The sequence below is a fragment of the Struthio camelus genome, chromosome 3 (genome assembly GCF_040807025.1).
Source record: "Struthio camelus isolate bStrCam1 chromosome 3, bStrCam1.hap1, whole genome shotgun sequence".
Taxonomy (NCBI): domain Eukaryota; kingdom Metazoa; phylum Chordata; class Aves; order Struthioniformes; family Struthionidae; genus Struthio; species Struthio camelus.
Genome location: NC_090944.1, coordinates 69168673 through 69192618, shown reverse-complemented (window position 1 = coordinate 69192618; position 23946 = coordinate 69168673). Strand labels below are relative to the sequence as shown.

Genomic DNA, 23946 nt, shown 5'->3' with positions numbered 1-23946 from the left:
TTCAAAAAAGTACATCAGCATATGGTTACCTTCACACATGTGTTACAGACCCCTTGACTTCAATTATACTTAAATACCTGATTAAAATTAAGGACACATTCTTGAATAGAGGCTCTTGTGCTTGGAGCAGACATACATCTTCCTGAAGTAGGCAAAAGCCTAACTCCTAACATACTAACCCAAACTTTAAAAACAATACCTTGAACTTCTTATCCTTTAACTAATCCAAAAGATTAAATTATTTTCCTTTTTTTTTAACTTTTCAATATATTTAGGTAATTTTATAGCAAAGAAAATTAACATCAAATATTTGCAACATAATGACTATGTTTTCATTGTGCACCAGAAGGGCAAACTCATTACCCTTTCCTCCTTTTTTAAAAGGTTAAAACAAAATCTGTTCCCTAAGTCTGCAGAGAAGAACATGGCCGTTTGAATTCTAAAGGCTTATACAAAGGATTTGGTGCTACTTTAATTTATTAACTTTTTAAAATTTATGTTCATACATTTTAAATCAGTGTCACTATAGCTGGCAGGCAGATTCCTACAGTGCTTAGCAATCCTACTTCTGCCTGACTCTGTAGAAAACGCAACACAGAAATAATTTATGTGCTTTTTTTAATATAAAGATTTTTGAATTTGAGATAATTAATTAATTTTATCAAGGGGCTACTGAACAATATTCTGATAGGAATGAAGTCGAATTGCTTTGAATTCAGTAAAAATCAAACCGGCGTTCTAGAAAAGGAGAGACTCAAAGCCCAGGCATTAATCTCTAGAAGTATCTTTTTCAGCTGAAATCAGTTGTTTATTATGTAACACTTTCCATAACAACAGCATATGTAACGCTCTGCATGTAAAAAAAAACAGTGCAGCAAAGGTGTTCCCACAGAAAATTAGAAAGAGGAGTTCAAATGGAAGCCAAATGAAAGGGAAGCTAAATGATCAGGGAAACTAATTGCAATATTTTTCACTGGCATATGAAAAAGAGAATAAATATAGTTATTGCAATCATTGTGATTTCAGTCAACCTTAAAAACCTTGAGAACCCAATATCATCAAATAGCAGTAACAGCAATAAGAATAACATTCCAAGTGTTTGTACCATTCTGTAGGACCATTCTCCTGAGATCCTCAAGGCACTTGACAGTAATCAAATAAGATCCCAACTCTGTGATGTGATTAAATGCTTCTAAGGATCATATTACCTTTCGCTTAGGTGAATACAGCGACTCCTTAGCAGCACATGTTTGAGGAAGAAAGGGGACACACTAACTGCTGTAACCAGGCTGAAGTGAGAAATGTGGAGACCCTGTAAGGCTGAAATTGTGGCTCTTGCCATGAAACTCAGCTATTATAGGGAAAAGGCACGGCCACTACATTGCCCATGCTGAAGGAATAGTTTAGTCCTAGGATTTCAGAAGGGCTAATGAATCTCCATTCTTGTCTTGTTCTGAAGATCTCTTCCCCAAGCTTTGAATTCTCTAGATGCTGCATAGTGCATGAGAACCACAGATGACAGGTGGGACACAGCCATTAGGGACAGTGCATTGGGATGTCTGCATTCAGCCCTGGTCTTGTATTTCTTTTACATCAAGAGCAGTTACTTGGTGAAAATACAGGGAAAAAGCACTGTGGCAGACCCAAACCTTCTCCGGTTCTTCCTTCTGTTACAAGTAAGGAACAACTCTAAGAAAGTTTAACATTAAAAGAGTTACACAGGCATAGAACACACATGAGATCATTAAAGCTTGAGTCAAGGCTAGGTTTAGAGAGAAAAAAAAAAAAGCACTGTAAAAACCGTATCTAGCTTAGTAGAGTATTTTTTCCAAAACCGGCTTTGGCCGGAGGCAAAATTCTAGAACACTTCTTTCTCTAGGCAATAAAAAATTCAGTCTCTATTTAATCGTCCCACCCCAAAATATCTGATGCTATAAAGCTATCTGCTGTTGGAAATACAGATACAATGGATCGGTGGTTGGAAACGGGAATCGGTGAATCTCAGCTGCATTATCGGAGACAAATTTCAGATAGCCTTGGTAGTTAATCATTGCAATAGTTTCCAGGGAGCCATTATAATCTCAGTCACATGTATGCTTCAAGAAACAGGTCAGACATATTTCTAAAATTATGCTGTAGTTTAACTGTAAATTATTGTGCTTGATTAAGGAACCGCTGAGTGGGTGCTACAGTCTTTGCTAGGCACATGGTCCTATTACCCCCTCTTAATGGGCCCTCTGGCCTTGAAGTCTAGAGGATCCATCAGGTAACAGAGGGCATGATATGCTGCAAATGCTGTAAACAACAGTATCGCTGCTATCTTCTCAGGTGCATAAATCTGATTATTTGGCAGTATCTTCAGATATCCCCCACTGATGTACCCCTAGCTAGTGGCTGTGCATACAGGTGAGTCAGTGGTTTGTTAATGTTTTGCCTTAAGATAGCATCAGCAATATTATAGTTTTCTTACTCATAGTGAGTTGCATTATGCTCATCAATCTGATTCTGAGGACATAAAAAAGAAAGAGAATGAAATAATTGTGGATAAAAGCAAATAAAAGTGCCATACTTCTAATATAGGGTGATGATCCAATATTTTCTTTGTGATTTGAGAACTACTTGCTTCACAGGAATTTTCAGAAATAAAATAAACTCCAGTTTCCTTAAAACAAACTCCACATTGTTGCCTTATGAACAGAATTGGATTTTTATGTCTCATAGGGTTTCAATGTAGCATATCTGCTGGATGAGGCATCAGTGTAAGCAAACAGATGGTGGGAGACTTGTTGATTTTACCGCAATATATTTGTACAGGATAGAGAAGGAGAGAATCTTTAAAAAGCATCCTTTTGATTTCACATAATTTTCTCTTGTTATGTCTTAGTTGCTTGTCTAAAGCAGGTTGACTGAAATTACTGGCAAAATAAAAGAAAATTAACAGTACCTTTTCATTTTTTAAAATCTAAATATTTATTTAAAATTCTTCAACAGTATGGTCTCTTCCTCAGTTTGTTTATTCTTTATATCAGAGAAATTTAAGAAAGCAGTAATAAACTAGTATTTTAAAGAGGATGTAAAAACAGAATGTTGGCTCATGTAAAAATGGAACGAAATGGTGAAATACTTCTCTTTCAAAAAGTAGAAGGAAGGAATAACTAGCTAAGTTATTCACTTCTCCCATCTTTTCTGAACTACAGCATACTTTCATCTTTTTTACCTTCTAATTAAGGAGTGTTTACGGTGTTGTCTCATGTGGAACTTGGAGATACTTTTACCTTAAACACCATATCTTTGCAGCCAGTATAGCTGTGAGCAAAAGAACGAATGTCACTGTTGCAGCCTCTCTTTACACTTTCATTTCCATCAGGCTGTGGCTACTGCTCTGGAAATGTAGGGCTGGATTCCCCCTCTCACTGACCCTAGTGCAGTCATTTACATCTGGGCTAAATGGCTGTAAAGCCCTTCTGTTCTCAGTCAGCACTTCCACACCCGCATTGCATCACCTTTGTGCTGTAACGGACCACATGGCGTGGAATAGCAAATTTTAAGAAATACTTGATTTTATCATAATCGTAACATTGTAAGATAAGCAGGAATGCCCGACAATATCACAAACAAGAGGAGAAGCGATATGCCAGCCATCGTCCTAAAATGATGTATAAATGAAATGATGTATAGCTGTCTGCTATGCCTGATGTTCAAGCATGGATCCAGAGTAGGAACTGGGAGCTCTGGAGGCTCAGTTCCCTCTCAGTTACACTGGAGAACCTCGCAAGATGTTTGTCCAATATTTAAAAATTATATATTATATGCTTTTAGGGACCCGTGCTGGGATTGATCTCCCCTGTAGGCACCAAAGCCTGGGATACCCACAACTGATCTAGCTGTCTAGGCTCCTCAAGAGCCACCAGGGATCTCACTGTTTTTGACTCTCTTACGAATGCAGAGAGAGAGGTCCTGTAGGTGTCGTGTCACCGAATAGAGACTTCTAGGGCTCAGTCTATCATCTGAACTACTTTAAACTTCCACCTAGGGAAGAAATGGCCCAGGAATTGTCAGTTTATCTCCAATGACTAGCTCAGTTGCTGATGTTTTGTTTATGCTTTCAATATCTGCAGTCACAAGTCTGAGTCTCTCATCCCATATCTAGGGACATATTATTTATTTGCGTCAAATGTCACAGTCCTATAAAAATTAGCAGAGTCCTGCCAATTTATATAGTGGAGGATTTTTGCTTTGACTGCCTAAGAGGTATGAACACCTGGACTGCTGCAGGAGTTGTAAGTGATCTGCGTCTCTCCAAATTAGATTACTATTGTTGGTTAGTCTTAGAAAAAAACGTTATGTGACTCAGTTTCCCTTTTCTAAAAAGGATGACAACATCCTCTTGTAAAGGATTAACCTGTCAAGAGATTAATATGAAAAATGAACTGATATTTGTACAGATTTTGAAAAGTATGTCCTTGTTGCTGCTTCTTATTGTTAATGTTATAAGGAAAATGTTTACATACTGCTGGCACTGGTGAAGATGTTTGTGTTGCTAAGCTCAGCCCCTAAATTAATTTGACTATGCTGTTAAAAAAATACTGCTGTCTTCAAGTGCAAGAAAGGTTCTGGCTCTTCTTGACCCAGCAGTATCAGCATGTGTAAGAGAAGAAGCTATTTCTTCAAATAGAAATTTAAAAAATTGGCCTAAAAATCAGATGAGCAATCTCTCAGGAGAGTTTTGTGCAGAACAACTTAAGTTACTTTCAGCTATCCGAGCCCACTAGCTTAGAAACACTTCTTACTGATATTTCTCTTGTTTGAAGAGACAGTTTACCCTTCTGTAGCTTTTCCACAGCATGGGCATCTCCTCTGCCTAACTCCCTGAAGCTCCCATATATACACAAATGACGGTACAGAAGAAAATAATTTACCTTACATCCTACCTGGCATTTATGGTCCCTGCCACTGCCAAGATGCTCCAAACTTCTACCCCACTCTCCTCTCATATTAGCTATTGGGTCTAGAGATGGGAGAGTGTAGGCACCTTCAAGCCCACAAACGATTTCAAAGAGACCAAAGCTCAAAGAAGACTTCATGGCTTTCTAATCTCCTGCTTTTGCACATAAACAATGTGCTGTAAAGCCAGAGGTCCCACCAAGACCTAGCCTGCAGCTGCCTTTCCCCGACATTCCCCCACACATGGCTAGTAACTTAGTAACTTTAGCCAAACCTCACAAACAGCCCTGGCTCAGCAGCACCTTGAAGAAGGCACCTCAGCCCACCAGAGCCAGACCCATCACCACGTGGCTGCGGTACCGTGCTTCAGGGCCTACCCAGGCTTGGGAACCATTTTGAGCAACATGTTATTTCATTTGTGCTAGCTACTAGTCAACTTCGTGTAGCGGAAGCTGAAGCAGATGTTACCCTCCTCTACACTCTTCATGCCAGCCCAATATCTGAACTAGTGAGGAAGGGGAGAATGACTTTTTTTGCAACCCTCCCTTTCTGTTTAATTTGCTGAGGCCTCCTCCAGATGATGACAAGCATTGTCATCTTCCCTTTGACTTTGTCTGGGAAACTTGCAGCATCAAACTTTATCTTAACAGGTTTCGTCCTTCTTCAGAGCTGTAACACTGAAGCCAGTGACTCCCTAAGCCATAGCAACAAGTGATGGGAGCACCCAAGGAGCCAGCATGTCCTTCCTGCTCAGCAGCTTAAACCCGCCTCTCCCCGTTATCCAGCTTCCTTTTATTTATTTTTTCAATAAATATCTAAACTGGCATACAGAAAGTGGTGGCCCAGTGTTTGAAAAGTGACTGTAAGACAAAAATGAAAGGATGAACGACAGAGATAACCCCCTGAGACTCTCTGGAAGTTTTTTTAAGAAGGGGACAGGAAAGTAGAAGGAGATAGCCAGCTTTGACAATTAGATATGATGCTAAGAGGGCTGTCTTATATGCACTGCTTCTGAGTACCAGACATTATCACCTTAAGAAAGCATCAGGAGTAGCCTGGATAAGCCCCAGGACTTCTTGCTTGCAGGAGCTAACCTGTGCAAGGAGGACTCCGGGGACAAATTTTGCGATCCATTTTTTATCCACTCTGTATTGGAACCAGCACTCTCTACTCACTGCAAACTGCCAATAAATAATGTAATCAAAATGAAAAAATCTATATCACAAACCTGCCTTGGGATCGCAAGTTTTGCTATGGTATGCAGATGCATAGACATATATCTGCTATTCTTTGTGTTCCTAGAATATCATGCATTTTCCCAGCAAAAAAGTTGGCTAGAGTGCAGATGTGCCTGTAGGTATTCAGTCAGCTCAGCTTACTGAAAATGCAGCTTTTTTTCCCTCAACATTGAGTCCACTGTGAAGCGGCTTCTGTCAACATTACTTCTTGAGTATCAGTTCATCAACCTAGGAAAACTATTTTTTCATCATTTCATTACTACTAACTTCACACCATGCAGAAAATATGTGAGATATCACACAGTCAGGAACATTATAGAATACAATAGAAGTTAATAATTCCAGCGGAGTAGTGCTTGTTTATTTCCCTGTAACGTATGACAATATGACAAAGAAAATCCAAAAGGGGCTGGGAGTACTCTTTTTGCAGCCACATATTACAACATGATATAGGTCATATAAAATATACTGCTCAGGATACTTCCTTAGCACAGTCTACCCATTGCTGTCTAGAAGATTTGCAAGCATGATGCATGTGTTACAGAATGCTGTTTCTGCACCGTTTATTTATAATGATAACACACTGACTCTCAAGTTACATTGTGTTCTGGTTGCTGCTTTCTATCTTGCCTTTTTCTTCACGGGGCGCAGAGGTAGACTTCATACGAGTTTGTACAGTGCCTATTGCTGCAAACATTAATAAGAGCTATCACTTAGGAACAGTTACTTACACTTTGTTTAATCTCTAATGGATTCTTCTAAATATTTATAGTAGAACAGTTGTCAGAACAAATACTGGAAATTATTGGCATTTTCCCAGCAGCAAAAAAGGAAAGAGAAAAGGGAAGAAAAGAAATCAACTCACTGTTAAATTCTTCTGCTGGATTTTAATATATGAGGGTCTGCATTCAGTAACGGGGTAACACTGAGCAAGAGCACTTCTAGGGAGTCGTCCTCACGCCAGGCTGGAGAACATGGCTCTGCTTCAGCCTCATAAAATTGCCTACTCTTGCTAATCTTGAGGGAAGTGGCTGTTTGTTTTGCAGACCCTGAAGTAAATAAACTGTCTGAAAGGACAGTAGCTTCTGCAAGAGATGGAGAAACACCAAACTGTTTAGGGTGTCTAGATATGGCAAGGTGCTGTTTGCTGTCAGCTGCATTGCGCTCCGTGCCTGGGGAGTCTCTTGGTCATTAGACCCAGCGCCTGCAACGCCCCCAGCCATCGCTCCTCCCGAGGATGATTGAAGGCATATGGACCATGCCTGAGAACAAAGCTAAGCCTGTGAGGCCGAAAGAAAGCTTCAGATGGGCTTTTACGTCCACAGCTTCTAAAGTCATCTTGGCTTTGATATGGGAGATATGTGCAAAGGAGGTGTGAAGGAGGAGCAAGACCCCTAGGCAGTGGCGAGAATGATTGCCTCCTGGGAAGGACATGTGGGCCAGAAACAGCTGGCTGGCAGATCCCACTGGCTGACAGCTGTGCCAGGCAAGTGGGGCCTTGGCGGGGGAGCCTACAATCACTGCTTCACAGCTGACGGAAGTGCTGGCTACACTGGAGGGGGACACGGGACAGGAGGCACTTGTGTGACTCTTCATCTCACAGTGTGACACAGCAGGTCTGCACTTGCACAAAAAGTTTTGTGGGCGTGTCATCTTGCTTTGGAAACAAGCTTATTGATTTTAAAATGAGAGTTTTGCCTGAATATGGATCTATGAATTCATCCAGATATAGAAATTTTCTGTAGCATTTACTATTGTAAAGGTTTGCCCTAATTTTGAGACGTGTGTGTGCGTACACGCATGCATGTGTGAGAGAGAGAGAATTCTCACTGCCTAAAACTGTTCTGCCAAGATAAACTTTGGAGCATTTTATAAATTAACTCTGCTCTATGTGTTTATTTTTCTTTTGGAGATTCTAAAAGGAAACTGTTCAACTCATCTTGTTAGGGGCAGCATACTTTTTGAAGAGAAAAATAAGTCACTACTCTGCACGGGAAAGTATTTGCTATTTTCAGCTAAAAGTATTCTTTCCTTCTGACCTGGCATATTAGATAAGATTTATATTTCTGACCTGACATTAGGTAGTTAAGATTTATTCTTCTATATTAACTTTACTGAGCTTGCAAGCTATTCATTTACAGCATAGGGAATATATTTATGGCAGAAGCAAAGAAAGTTCACTACAAAGTAGTAAAATATGTTATTAGGAGTGTCCCATAGACTGATGAAAATGTTGAGTACCCTTGCAGCTGGCTCCCTTCTGGCTCTTTTTTCCTTCATTGTTATTTCAACTTTAAAATTTGAATTTGAAATCAGGTTCAATGGTGAATAACTTAAAAGAGTCCAGATGATTCTAATATATCCACATATATATATGTATATGCTGTGATTGAGAGGTGCAGGGAAGGGGATAACAAGTGACTTGAATTCTCTCAGCGTTCTGCTGGCAATGACCCAGGCATAAGCAACACTGGACCTCGTCCTCCTGCCAGTATAAATCAGGAGTAACTCCTCCGAGGTATAAAGCTGATGTGTGAGTGAGAGCTGAATCAGATCTATAGCTTTCCTATATCCAAAGGTGTGGGCCCAGGCAATCTGTTAATGTCCAATTTACTTAAAAAGGAGAACCACAGACTATGACGGAAACCTGGAAGCACTTCAAGCCCCTATAGTCAGAAAGTTGGTAAGTTAAAGGCCTCCTATTGAAATCAGTGACAAAACCTCCCATTGACTTCAATAGGAACAGAATCAGGCCCTAAAATGGCTGGAATCCAAAGAACTAGATGGCTCAAGAAATAGGTAATAGGAGCTGATGACTTGCACCAATAAATCACCAATGCAAACCTGGCCCTGCTTGGTTTAAACTCAAAATTGCTTTCATCTGATGTTTGTTTGAAACTATCCACATTGTAGAACTTTCTAGAAGAACTGGCAGTCTTGATAGCTGTCTTAGCAAGAAGCCAATGGCTGAACGGGGTGTGGTATACCCTCTATCCCCATGTCATTAGAAGGAGTCCATCTTAAAGAGAAGCAAGAAACACTAGCCCGCCTATACAGAGAGCAGTGCTTGGGTTGTGTCTTTAACTAGAGGTTTTCTATTTCAGAAACTGTCAGACTAACTCTGTAAATCCACTTACAGTGAATATATCGGGGGGGAGGGGGGAGTTACTGCTCCATAGCAAGCCAAGAGGAGGAGGAGTTATTTCCACTTGTAGACGTTATTCAACTGCTGTCACAAGAGAGAACAGAGATGTGCAGAGCTTTGAGGAATTAAATGTGTCAGAGAACAGGCTTGGCATATGCACATTTAGGAGAGTCAGGCATTACAAAAGCTGGGATTGCTTACAGAGTGCAACAGGCAGTAGTACGCATTGTTGTTCTGCTGATGAATGCAGCTGCTAATCCCTCCTGTGCCACTGTGCTGCTCTACAGCCGAGGAGGAGGGTTTTGTAAGAGTACCACAAAGAACTTCTCTGAGCGGAGGCCAGTTGTTCTGGCATCCGAGTGTTTTGTGGCACTCCCCAGCAAAGTCGTAGGGCAAAGCAAACTGTTATGGGGAGAACTCTCCCTTCTCCCCCCAACACAGATTTGCAATCAGAAAACTTTTTCTTCTAGTCCCTGAAAGGCCCTGCCCTGCTTCTTGGAGAGCAGTAGGCAAATGGGATGAATATTTTGGTGTGCCTGGTCAACAGCCCTGATTGTGTGTGTTTGGCATCAACTGACACGTTCAGAATAGCTCTCCACTTTCCAAACTGCACCCTCACTGCTCTCGGATTTGACAAACTTCAGGCCTATGAACTCTACTAAAGTATGCAAACTTTTTCAACTCCCTCCTTACTTCTACCAGGCTGTGGCTGGCAACCGCTGCAAGGACTCACTTCTTTCTGTATATGCAAAGACTCATAGCTTGTTTTTATAACGTGGCTTTGTAAAGTGAAGAAGCCGTTCACTGCTTCTTTTCCTGCACCAGGAAACCCACTGCCATCATGAAGTCATCAACCACCCCTCAAGGGATTCCATTCTCTTTCCTCCATTTCTCCTCAAAGCCTGGGGCTCAGAACCATGAGCTGCAGTAACTTGTGGCTTGGCATCAAAAGGGAAAAGTCTACTGAGAAGGAAACTTGCTTGTAGATACTAAGAAGTATGAAATAACGTGTGGTAATCTTAAGGGAGTGTTTCTTCTGGGCGAGGTTAAAGTAGAATAGAAAGTGATAGGGAGATGAGACCATTTCAGAAAATGATTTTAAAAATTTGTGTGACAAGGGCAAATTATTATATACCCTACATAGCACTATCACATTTTAATTCCGGTGTGTCAGCTCTGGATCGCTACTTTCACTTGCTAGTTCTTGTTCCTGGTAGGCTTGAGTTAGATCCAGACATATTAAGGATAGTGAAGAAGTCATGGACCATGATTGCATTTAATCAGGAAGGCTAATGGAGCTCGTCTAGAGTTCCTCTGCCTCTTCCCACTTTAGCAAATGCAGCTCTTTGGGTCTGTCCCTGAACTTGCTTACTTAGCTGGTCACTCTCCATGCTCGCCTGGTTTGGTATATGTTCTTGTTCTTGTAAGCTACTCCAGCCACTACTTTGAGAAACAGTGCCCAAGTGCCATATATGTAAAAATACAGGGAACAAGGAAGCTTGCTAATGGTAACTGAGGACATAGCAGAGCAGGAGAAAGCTCATAACTATGGCGTGCTAGGCAGGGTGAAAAAGGGTAGCAAGAGGAAAACAGTACAAGTATCCCTCCCACACTTTTAAATGGCAAATTGCAGCTGTTTTCTTACAAAAACGGCTGGAATACCCTCTTGACCTTTACCAGCACCTCTCTAAAAGAAATGCATTGCACTACTGCTCCTTTTATTGGTGAGAGAGAGGAAAAATCCCCCACCAACTGTCTTTTTTTTTTTTTTTGAATGGCCTGTATAAACATTTGGGCTGGATTCTGAGCACATGCAAATTTTATGCTGGCAGAGCTCTGTGAGTCGTTTGCTTCCTGGCACAAGCAATAGCTAGAAGCAGAATCAGTCCCTTAACCTTTGCGAGTTGTTTATTCTGCCTAAACCATCTCCTATTAAAAATAATGCAGAGACTCTAATTGAAAACCTCATGTTAATCTGGCATGTGCCTTGTGATCATGACATTTCTATTCTCTAATAAAAGACAAGAATATTAATACTTCCTGCTGTCCCATCAGGGCACGCATCGATGCGTGCACACAAATATACACATGCACACCCCCTCCAGTAACATTAGTGAAAAGGCTGCAGAGTTATCACTGGGAAAAGTGAAGACGCTTCTTGTTTAGCATCGCTGATTTCCCCGGAGTCCCTCCTAAGTAAGATTATTTTTCTCCTCCATTGACTGAACTAAAATTTCCAGCCTAGTGATACACATCTTATGAAAAGCGAGAAGGGTTTCACCTACACGCAACCAAAAAGGTAAGGTTCCATATAACAGGAGCCTTCTCCTGCGGTTTTAAGCATCCCGGGCTCATCACAGAGAGAAGAGGGTTCCCTGCCAAAGCATCCCAGGGTAGAATTATTTAATTTAGTTTTTGATTAGAACTCTGCAGATAATGATTTTTGAGTTTAGTAACCAAACAGACCATAAACAGAGTCAGAGAAGAGGTGAAGTTTTCAGACATTTCAGGGTTTTGTTTGGCTTGAAATCAAACTTCTCATATCTCTGGTCATCAATATCCTTTTACCTGTATTTTAACACAATTTCAAAGTGAAAATACTTTCAGAACTAGTCAAGACCTTTAATTCTCGCTTATGTTCATATGCATTTGTACATATGCGTAGATATGCATGTGTATGGGGGAAGGGGGACAGAAAGAGGTAGCTAAATGTGTGAGCATATATAAATATATTTTCCAGCAAAATTATGAATATTGGTAACGTTTGTAAATGATTCCAGCAACCGACATTCATCCTGTATTTTTGGTAAACGTACAACTTGCCGACACTTTCGTTTAAGTGCTATATGCGCTTATGATGAAAAAGATCTTTTCAGCAGATTGTAGCCACACAATGAGCAAAGCAGTTTTTGCAGCTCTAGGACTCCAGCAGTAGACTTATTTGATTCTAGGAGATGAAATATATAAGCCAAAGAATTAGGACTTGGTGAGTGGAAGATCCTTCTGAATAAGCTCTCTTATAGGCAAGGCTGCAGTTTCTGTGGCTGTTCTCTTTTGGATGAAACGTGTTCTGGGTCTCTGCATACTCCCAAATAAGAAAAAACACAGGCCTTTTTTGGTGCATACAACAGTAACCACAGACAGCTAGGGAACCAGGATTGAAGGCTCAGTCAGTAACTTCCGTAGATGAATAACTTATTTTTCAACAAACTATGCAAGGCTTCAGAAAGGGTTATGGATTGACTTTCGTAATGCTCAATGGTCTTTTAGTGGTAGCTATGGTTAGTATCCTCCTTTTTTATATAATCAATGAAGCACGGAAATACAAGAGAAGACAACTCTTTTGATTAATCTATTTCATGTGGACTCAGCTGTGATTTACTGATGAAGAAACGAACTTTCCTGCTCACTGGGAGGCTTGGGAATGATGTTATTTCAGAAAGAGGTGAACAGCAGCTTGTCCTCATCTTCAAAGGGTGCAGTTGCGTTTGTGGCCAGCCAGGTCCTCACAAATATAAGACCCCCATCTCCTGCCACTCAAAGACTTGTGTTTATCAAGGCATCCAGCCCCAATATGAAGAAAAAGATATAAAGGAAAGCCTATTTGAAATCTCCTCCGTAATTTTCTTATCCATATAGCGATCAAGCCCACCTTTAAGAGACTGCACAACCGTAACATATATCACCATTTGTTGCATTATTTCCTGAAATATACTTAACTCAGTAATGTAATGGCTTACTCATTCTAAGACATACATTCATAAGCAGCTGGAGTTTTGAAGCATGATTTGTATCTCTGTGAATCATTCAGATGAAAGAATGTAGCACCCAGTTGTGGAAGAGAATAAGCACTTTCAAAACATACTAATTTTGGAGGTTGTGAGCAGGAGTGAAATCATGTTCTTCGCCCTAGCTGTTCAATATAAATGAAAGAAAGACATGCTGTCGATAGATAGAAGGCACTATTTCTGTCCACAGACTGTCAAGGAGATTCGTTTTTTTTTTTTATTTGTCTGATACTCAAAATTACTTTTGAATTTTCTTAGAAAGTAATATACGGTCTAAGCAGCCATATGAATGTCCTGTTGCTGATAATCACTCGAAAGTGAATCCTATTGGTTAAATTCTTACTTCGCTGAAGCTTCCCCTCAGTGGATAACTCAAATAGCACATTTAAGATGTTTTAGCAACTGTAACCAGGGCCTTGGTCTTAAAAATGCTCGTCTGGGACGTAGCACAAGTTACAGATTCTACACTCTCATATAGAATTCTATGTTCAGTTTTAACATACCCTTAACTCTGAAACTCATTAATTGCTCAAATCTTTGTAAAACTTGAACACAAACAACAAAAGTGTAACAAATATGCAAAATGGAATGTATTTTTTTGCAAAATATCAAACTATGTAATGTATTTACCTTTCCCACCCTCAGGGTCTGATCTATTGGATTTTACAATAATCTTCCATGTGCAGTCTGTGCATACAATGCCCAGAATAAGAAGATCTCATCTCAGTTGATCTTTTTTCACTTCTGTGTTAAACTAGCTCTTTCCAGAATCTTTATCTCCATGAATTTGCTGAATATATGCACTTACTTTTTCTGACTCCCATGTTAAATAAATATCCTTCAACCCCACTTGCTTCTACTTTGGAGAGATAATTCTGTATTCAGCAATGAAATATAAAATAAAAATAAAGTAAACAGCAACTCCTTATTCAGTGGCACAGAAAAAAACGTGTAGTGAAATTAATTATGAACTTTCTAAGAAATGATGCAGGCAAGGTTGTGAAACACTTGCCGACACTGGTATTTGTAATATTTGTGAATAAGCAATGCAATAACGCAGGGCAAGTGTGTGTGGGAGGCATGCTGCAAAGAAACTGGCTGTTTTCCTCTCTGTGACGAGTTGAGCTGTTATGAATAAAAAATGTTGTTGCTAAAGGAACCTGTAATAAATCCTTTTGGGAGTATTACATGTGCTGATAACACACATAAACTTTATAAACATATTAAAGTGTCAGGTTTTAGTAGCTCTGGTTCATGTGGATGTTTGTAAATGTTAGCGAAGAAATCCAGTGGAGATCTTGTCACACCAGCTGATTGCTCCCACATTCACGTGAGGCCTTTTCCTCTCCCTTCTTTTTGAAAGGGAACCTCATTTTGTAGTTGAGATTAGGTAATGCTGAGGAAAGAATGCTCCAATCCTACCTCTTCTGTCCCTTCCCACCAAAATGCTCCCGTGAGAGAAGCTGCTCCCCCGGTGAATTATGAGGAGAGAAGTGGGGTGGATGAGCTAGTGACCAATAGAGGATTTATGCTCTTCCTCGTGTAGTGACACCCTCAGTCGATCAGCGCAAGTACAGTTTGCAGCCCTGACATATAACGTGTCTTTTAGTATGTGGAAAGAGTTGGGTGCCTCCAAAAGGGCTTGACAAAAAACAGCACATTGAGCAAGGAATTCTTAGGAATTTATGGGGTATCCCTGGTCAGCACCGCAAGGGCATGATTCTGTCAGCATCTGGTACGTAGCCTGGCACGCCAGTGTATTCTTTAATAAAATAAAATAGGATTCTCTCTTTTTAAACACACCAAGGAGGCAGCAGCCTTGCTACTCTCAATGTTTCCCAAAACTTCACAGCCAAAATGTTCAGCCAGGACCTGGAAATATAGACTAAATTTATTCTTCTGTCTAGCATGACTCTGGCCCATGTCAATCTACTCTAATAAACTGGCTTTTGATATTCTGGCTTTGCATGTAATCTCAGTTCCTTTGCAGCATCCGTTCCACTTTGCGCAGGAGAGGTAAGGGCTCAGTGGGCCTGTGTAAGGGAGCAGGTGTGTGCATAAGTATCTTCCAAAGTGAATAGGCAATCTCCTGCCAGGTGGGTAATCCTGGGCTCCCTTTAGAACAATTTTGTTTTGTTTTGCATTTTTTATCCAGAGTTTCTTTGAGAGAAATATCTCAGTCTTTGTAGAAGATACCTCAGAAGTCTCCCATCCCAGGTGAATGCTCAATGTCAATAAGCTGAAATCTCATGTTAGAAACACCAAATCATCTGAGAAATGTCCATGTTTCATGGGTGAGGTGGCAATGAAGCAGTGCTTTGAGGATCGCAGTTAGGGACTTTGGTATTTAAATCCTGCCCCAGTCACACCTTAGGCACCTAAGTCCTGTCCTTGGATCTGAGCCTCGTTATTTCTGTCCTGGCACTTTACAGGAAGCCGCAGAAATCACACATCATTGCAATTCCAACACCCATCAATGAGCTCCTGTTTTATTTTACAGTGCCCCTAAACCTGCTTTACCCTGCAGAAACCCAAACGTCTCAAAGCCCATGTAGGACCTTAGAAGTTTAAACGTGCAGTGTACCAGGATGTAAAACTAACACACAATAAGAAGCACCAATTATAGCCATATGCTACCGTAACTGTGTATACCTGTGGTTCAGAGTTGTACTTTCATTTAAAAGTACCACTACATGCTTTCCCTTATGCTATTCCCAAAGATTACTCTGTTCTGTGGGTCACTGAGTGCCAGCATCTCTCAGGGGCACTACTCCAAGCAGGCTCTCCATGGCTGCAGTGCCATTGCAGTCAAAGGCAGTAGCGCAAACCTTAGTCATGTCTCTCATGTTTCAGCTCCATTCCCCTTCACTACGTTCTTGCCTAGGGCCACTGGAGGAGTACAAATTCTGTAGCAGCTTTTCTAAGTGGGTGCTATTTTTAATCGTGCAAGTAAACAATACCATTTAAAAATACATGATCTATATATTTTGTTGTCTTTAAGTTGACGCACACGAAAATGTTTATTAATCAGCTGTCATATAGCCATAGTTAAATTGCTCTTTTTTAAAATAGCTTTCCTTATTGCACTGTTCACTACTAACGGCAAAAATATAGTTAAGGTAATTGTTAATAAATCCTGCTGGACCCTGTTGGATCCTGTTTATTATGATAGTGGCTAATAAGTAATTGTTCTGCCATTGTGAGAAGCCCAGTTATTGAATTATTTATTTAAAAAAAAAAAGTTGCTGCTCTCTTTTTTTTGGAAAACAGCACTTGTTTTGCATGAGTAAGTATTCTCTGAATATTCTCTGAATATTTTTATCTGTGGCATTGTTTGTGGTAATAGCAGACAGACAGACTTTTGTATAAAAATGTATACTGTTTCAGTTGCCTCTTGTCATCTGATAAGATTGCTTTGTTCTGAATTATTTTGGTAAAAAATTGGCAAAGTGATACCGCATAGTTCAGACTCCAAAACTAGAAATGAGACAAAAATATTATTTTTTTATTAGCTGATATATCTCTTTCACCAGGCTTTTACAACTTTTAAATTACTTCCAAGAGCAAAAGGGACTGCTTACTGTAGGAGAAAAGAGTTCTCAAGAACGTCCATGGTTTTAATGGATGAGTTTTCCCAGTAGTCACTGTCTATAAATGATTAAATACGAAATGATAGACAGCTTATTCATCTTAGTGAATAACAGCAACGGCCAAAGCAGCGCACTTGCTTTATTCACTGGAAGGCAAAATGAACAGGCTAAATAACAGGTAACGAGCAAGTCTGATTTTGAAGTCCTAGCTCAAATTTTATTAGGCACAAGTTCCCCTGTCTTCAGTGAAAATTTTATAGTAAGAAGAAACAGATAAAGGATTTCCAAGGCTTGATACACTAATAACAAAAGTTAACAAATTCATCTGAGAGTTAACTTTATTGATTTCAATCAGCAGATGGATTTGGCACAGTAGGTGTAAGTAGTAAAATATCTATTCTTTTCATACGCTCAAGAAGGATATTGCCTTCCAAAAAAGCCATATGGCACAGTTTTGAAAGGTGCAAAGCATTGTTTTCTCCTATATAGGTATCTCACATATTTGAATTATGAAATCTTGCAAGTACTCAAGCATAGGAATTCTTCCCAACTCAAAACTTTCCTTGAGATCCTACAGAAAAAGAGCTCTCTCCAGCTCCAGTGAAGTCCATGAGACTTTCTCCGTTGCATCAGGTTCAGGCTCTAAAACGGCTGCAATAACGATAATCATAATAATTGTTCAATGTGCTAGGAGAAAGACAGGATTTTTAACATATTTTTTGATAAACTATCCTTTATCAATGGCTTTGAGAATTTGTGGCCATACATGTATTTACAGCTTAATGTACTTTTAAATATTATAAGAAATTCCTTCAGCAGTTGGAAGAAACAAATGTGAAATTACCACCAGTTTAGATTTCAGGTATAAAAGGAGAACTGGTTTCTAATATTCTCTAGTCTCAAATGCTCAAACTTTTGAAATAATAATATGTATTATCCCAAACACAACCGATATTCTTCAAGCACAGATCTGCAGGCATGTATATTTATTAAAAATAAACAAATAAACAAGTAGAATATCCATATGCTTCTAAAACGCTTTCAGCAATGGGTAGTGATTTTCTAATATTTATTTATTTTAAACATCTCTATTACAGGATGTGTTCACGGTTTATGAAAACACGGTGAAACAGTTCTACGGCTGCTTTTGCTTCTAATGACTGTGTTAGGAATTTTACGATCCATTTCGAAACAAACAGGATCTCATCCAAAAATGAGAAATATAGTTTCATTGCAAAAATGATGCACTTGTCACCACCAAAGTATTTTCTCAGACAATATAAACATGCAATCGTCACAGGAAAAAAAAATCAGTGACATACAAATACTTTGAAAGAGAACTAATAGTGAATAATTTAATCCCACTCAAAGACAGATTCAGCTTACTTGATGGCTGTTTATTTTTCTAATTTCTGCTTTAAATTATTGCACACAGATCTTAATTTGTTTCTTACCAAAAAAAAATGGTCACAGCACCTATATTGTGTGTAGAACGTGCCATATTACCAACCATTCCATGCCAACCCTAAACTTACATTTAAATATTAAAAATATCCGTGTTGGGGGTGAACTATCAAAAGAAGTAAGTTTTCCAAAATGCAGTATTCTTTTAATTAATAATGCAATTTGCCTTTTCTTGTTGAAAAGAAAGAAGTAAATTTTATCTCTATGTGAATGATAGCCTCCAGGAGGGTGTATAAAACCCGAAGACATAATTTTGCCAACAGGTCTTATATCAGTTCTCTTTCGGTTTACTTTTGTATAGCTATATTTTCAATTAGGCAGTTATGCATGTGCTGTGATTTTGCATTCAGAAGTAGTGCTATACAAACCAAGATGCGGAGGTACAGTGTTTGCAGGGTGGAGCCCGCAGGCAGTAGCTGTGAGCAGAAGCGGAGGCTGGAAGACCTGCAGCACGACCTGAACGAACGGACGCCGGGGAGCATGAACGAGTGGTACAGCACCGGGAGGAAAGGCAGGAGGCAGTAGCCAGCATCAGATATGGATGGGCTGCCAGTAATATACATCGTGCTGGCCTTACATCCAAATTGTCATTCCGTTAATTCATGCTTCTATTGACAGTTTTACTCCCAGACACAGGGCCTGTGGTGCAAAGGGATTCCCAGGTTTAGTCTGTGGCCCACTGGAAGTCCACAGGGCCAGGGCAAATGGTCTACAGGTCATTCACAGAGCCATGTTAAATAATACTCTACTTGCGAAAGGTGTACAACTGTCAATGCGAAAGGTGTACAACTGTCTGTACTAAACTTTGAGAGTTGGTGGTGATCTGCAGAGCCAATTATTTTGAAACTGTTGACTTAATCCTCTTTATCTTCTAAGCAAACTGTACTCACTGGCAGGGCTGTAGAATTTCTCATTTTTTATTTTGTCAGTCTATATTCACTGCATATTAATCTCTCTTATAGGACCTGGAAAAGCACCTTCTTAACTTGTTAATCTTAAGTAGCTTGTCAGAGTAAAAAAACACTGACATTCGCTTTTACATTTTTACTGATTGCGTTGGTTTGTCTAATTTCGGACCCAGTCCTCTGTTTGCCCTCCATGCGGACAACGATACATTTAGTATGAATCATGAGACAGAAATTTAGGATGCGTAAACTAGTAACTTCAGTCAGAGTTTGGGAAGTGAAAGAAATGCAGATCAGACTTTTGCTTCAAGATCAGGTCCTTCTGCTGGGATAAATCAACAGAGGAAACTTCAATTTATACCAGCTGAAAGTCTGGCCCTACATATTCTGAACATACTCAGTTCAGGCTTTATTATTTTTTCTCTTAAAATGCTGTAGTCCACAATGAAATAATAAAATAGAGACCTGGATATTTTATAGAAAGAAGTAGCACAGGTTCACTGATTGACTGTTTGATGGTAAGTAGTTTGTATGGTACTTAAAAAAAAAGGTAAGTGGAATAGAAATTTGAAAGTGCTTCCCTAACAATGGATCTAAGATTTGTGCTAGAAGGAGACTAACTGGGCAAAAGAAACAAAAATCCAGAGAAAATCTTCCATGTAATAGACAGATGAATTTGACAGGTGTTTCCCTTACCATATCACATTGTCCTTTTTTTCAAGTTCCATTATGCACTAACAGCAATTCATAGTTTTTTAAGGCCAAAGTTATCAGTGCAAATGGTGACCCTAACCTCTTTCATAGTAACTTTCATAAACATTCACACTGTAATTTTTGCTTCACACCCAATAACTAGTAGTTAAAGCATGTTTTACAGCCAGTTTGATTTGAAGACCTCAACCAGTGAAGGATCTACACTGTGTGTAGGTGAGGAGTTCTGATGGTTATTTATCTTCACTGCCAGAAATAATCAGCCCTATTTCCATTCTGACTAACTGTAGCTTTGACTTTTCAGCCACTTGTTCCGCTGTGCACTTAGTGCAACTCTTGTATTTGAAACGGAAAATTCTGAGCGAGTACCCACTACCTTCTTCATTTTGTACCACCCAGGGAATTACTGGGAGCCAGCATGGCCAACCTGACTTCCCGAAAATTACGCTGCTGAACAGGGGACTAAGAAGGGCTGAAGCAGCACCCTGCCCCGCAGCAGTGTCACGCTCGCCAGCCCCAGCGGCCCCTTCTCCTGCTGCTCCGCATCCACGAAGGAAAAACGCGTTCTTTGCACGCTCAGACACACACGCGCGCACACAGACACACAGAAACGGGCAGCCGCGGGAGGAAGCGGCGCTGCAACCAGGCCGAACCGTGCGAGCCAAGCCGGACCGTGGTAAGCCGGACCGTGCCGAGCCGAGCCGAGGCGAGCCGAGCCGGACGGTGCCAGGCCGCACCTGCCGCCGCGGGCTGCCCGCCGCGGCACAGGACAGCAGAGGTCGCCGCTGGCCCGGCGCTGGCCCCGGCGCGGCTCGGCGCGGCTCGGCTCGGCTCGGCTCGGCTCGGCTCGGCTCGGCTCGGCTCGGCGCGGCTCAGCGAGCACTAGATGCTCCCGGCCGCCGCGTCTGTCCCCGGCGCCCCCAGTGCACGGCTCCGACGGCGGGGGCCGGAGCAAGGGCGGGCAGAGGGGTTCCCGCGCCCCACGGGGGACCCCGGCTTCTGCCCAGCCGACCCGCCGCCCCCGACCCACCCGCCCGGCCGGGTGTCCCCTCGGAGGGGCGAGGGGGGCGCGGGGCAGGCGCAGCTTTGGGGCCCGCGGTTGCCAGGGCTGAAAGGAGTGGGTGGGAAGTGATGGAGGCTGCGAAGCTCTCCCGTGCCAAGGATAATAAATGGGATGCCCTGACATGTTTTACTTAGCCCTCAGTGCCGCCTCGCCGAGTGGTCGTGGCGGTCGGAGGGCTGGAGCCCCTGGGTCTCTCTCGCACTCCGCTCCGCTTTAGGGGCACTTTAGGTGAATCAGACCTTGTGTTCAGGAGACAAATCATACAAAGGAGGCTTTTTTTTCAAGGACTGACCATGCCATACAGGGGAAAGGAGTGAGAGCCAAGAAAAAAAAAAAAAAAGTAACCCCCCCCTCCATGTTCCCCGAGGAAATAACCCAATGCATTTCTTGCTGTTTAAATGCAGGCTGCCGTGTTTTCTGACATTCTCGCAGTATCTGCAGCTGTCAGGGAAAGAGGACAAGAATAAACAGCCCCTTCCACACGCTCGGCGCTCCGAAAACTGCCTCCCCCTCCCCAGAAAAGGTAGCAGGTCCGACGCGGGCGTGTGGAGAGGCCGGAGCAAGCGGCACATCCCGGTGTCGCTCGACTGCTGCATCCCATCGCCTCCCGTCTTCGACAGCTCCTTGGCCGTACCCCGGCGGGCCCTGCCTCCGCAGCGCCGGGGGGGATCAAAGCAGACCCAGGGCCTCGGACCTCTCCGGAGCTCCCCGGCAGCCAACTCACATCAGACCTCCGCAGCAAACCTCCCTCCGCATCGGGAACCAGCCTGCCTCCATCCCAGCCCCAGCCCCACACGCACATCGCGCCTCTGCCCCACACCTGGACAGCGACCTCTTTGCAAACTGCTTTGCAAGGGGTCCGTCCGCTGTCGCCTCGCTTTCCTCTGTGCCCGCGGCCGGGCGGTGGTCCAGCAGAGCTCCGCTCGCCTCTGGCCAGACCAGTCTCCCGCATTGCTTCGGCCGGGGGGGCAGCGCCCGGGGAGCTGTCCCCGGCCGGCCCAGCGCCCCCGGTGCCGCCCCCTCGCCCCCGGCCGCCGTCGTCCTGCGGGGCTCCCCCGCTCCCGGCTCCATCCTGCTGCCCCGCGCACCCCGTCGGCTGCCTGCGTGAGTTGCCAGGGACGGTAAGTCAGCAGAGAAGCACCCTTCCTCCCAGGGGCGCCCAATAAAAAGAAAAAAATCAGGGGTTACAGCCCCCAGGGCAGAGCCGATAACCCGGGGGCTTCCCGGACGGGGCCGCCGTCGCGAATAGTCGTGAGCAGAGGCTGGAAACCAGCGGGACCCGGCAGCGCCTCGACCCCCGACCCACCACTCAGCATCGCTCGGCGGTGAAGCTTAGTCTCTAGCACTAATCTATAGCGAGGAATAAACTTGGGGGGGGGGGAGTTCTCTCCCCATCCTCTCACAAATCGCTAAATGGTAACTAGGGGTGGAGAAAGGCGTTAAGATATCACGGCAAAAAGTTACCTGCCGTGTCATCGTGCTTTACCCTTAGAAAGTGGAAAGAGCTAAGAAGGGATGATGTTTCCCCTTAAAAGACATTAAAATAAAAAGCAACACACGCACGTCTTCCCGGAGCCGTGTCTGCTCATCCCGGTGAGTTGAGAGAGAAAAGTAGAAAGAGATCAAAATTTGCCTTCATCCCTCCAACTCAATGAAACTCCCTGCAAATCCGCTCACTCGCCCTGCGGGCGTGGGACTTGCTTCCTAGCTCACTAGCAAAGGCATCAGGGGCACAAGAAGCTCCCGAACAGGTGAACAGCACAACGAGAGGAAGCAGAAGTTGTCAAAGTATAAAGCTCTTCGCACTTACTTCTTCCCTGTCGCCGGACCCTGGAGGAGTGCTGGCTGCCAATGTATTCCATAAAGTTCAAAGTGATAAAAAACCAAGAAATCAGTCGCAATTGCATAGTAACCCTTGGAAAGTTCGGCTTCTTTTCTCCTTTTCTTTCTTTTTTCTTTCCTTTTTTTCTTTTTTAAGAAAAAAGTGTGTACGGGGGGAGGGGGCAAGTGATGAACGCGGCAGCAGAAATACCTGCCCTGAGATCCAGAACTCGGCTGGGCTTGGTTGGTAGCTTTTTCCTTTTTTTTTCCTTTTTTTTTCCTTCTTCTTTTTTTTTTTTCTCCCCCCTCCGCTTTTCCTATTGCACTTTCAAATCGTCCGCCCCGCTACCTGCCGCAGACCTCAGGGGGGAGTCACCAGCGGGAAGGAGCCGTGCAGCCGCCGCCGGGGTCCATGCCGGGGCGATGGGCGGCAGCATGTTGCGGGGGTGCCGGGCTGCGGGGGGCTTGTGCGCGCCCGTGTGTGCGCCGGGCGGGCGAGGTGCCGACAGGACGGATGGATGGATGGCGGCGGCGGAGGAGTGCGCGAGGGCGGGAGCGGCGGGGGGAGGAGGAGGACCCAGCCCCGCCGCCGCCGCCGCCGCCGCCGCCGCCGCTCCGCAGCGCCCCGCACCTCGGGCACCGCCAGCCGCCGGGCGCAGGTGGGACGGGCTCCCCCCACCCCCCCGCCCCCGGCCCCGCCGCCGCAGCCGCCGCCGCCGCCCGCGGGAGCTGCCCGCCGCAAACCCCCCGCAGCGCCCCGGGGGACAGGCCGGGGGCGGGCAGCGGCGGCGGAGCTGGGAGGCGGCGAGCCGGGACCAGCTCCGAGCCCCGGCTGCGGGGGGGGAGGGGGCCGGACGGGGCTCCCCGCGGCCCGAGTAAGCCCCCCCGAGGCGGCTGCGCACCGAGCATCCTCCGCAAGGCTCCGCTCGCCGCCCCGCTGCCGCCCCGGCCTTTCCCGCCGGGGAGCGCGCGCGGAGCGGGCGCGTCCGCGGAGCTGCCGCCGTCCCGCTGCCCCCCAGCCAACGGGCCGGGGGGAGGGGACTCCCCCCTCGGCGAGCGGCAACGGGCCGGTTTGCTTGGGCTTTTCCCCGCGAAGGGGGGCAGGGAAGCATCCCACCCCCTGCATTACCTAAATTTGCCCTCCCGCAAACGGAGATGGGGAGAGGGAAGGGGCGGTGGTGAACTGCTGTCCCCAGCCTGTCCCTCTCTTTGGGATTTTCTCTGTTATCCCTTTGCCTCCCAGCCCCCCAAGTGGCAGGGATTATCCTGGGTGGCTC

The 23946-nt window shown here is 43.7% G+C and overlaps 1 protein-coding gene across 1 annotated transcript in view; it reads right to left on the bottom strand.

Annotated features, from left to right (window-relative positions):
* RSPO3 (R-spondin 3) overlaps positions 1-23310 on the bottom strand; it is a 64788-nt gene extending 41478 nt beyond the window's left edge. The window contains exon 1 of the mRNA XM_009682867.2: positions 22659-23310. Coding sequence (XP_009681162.1) covers positions 22659-22755 — 97 coding nt within the window. The 5' untranslated portion in view covers positions 22756-23310. The remainder of the gene's footprint in view (positions 1-22658) is intronic.
* Between the last annotated feature and the right edge of the window lie 636 nt (positions 23311-23946).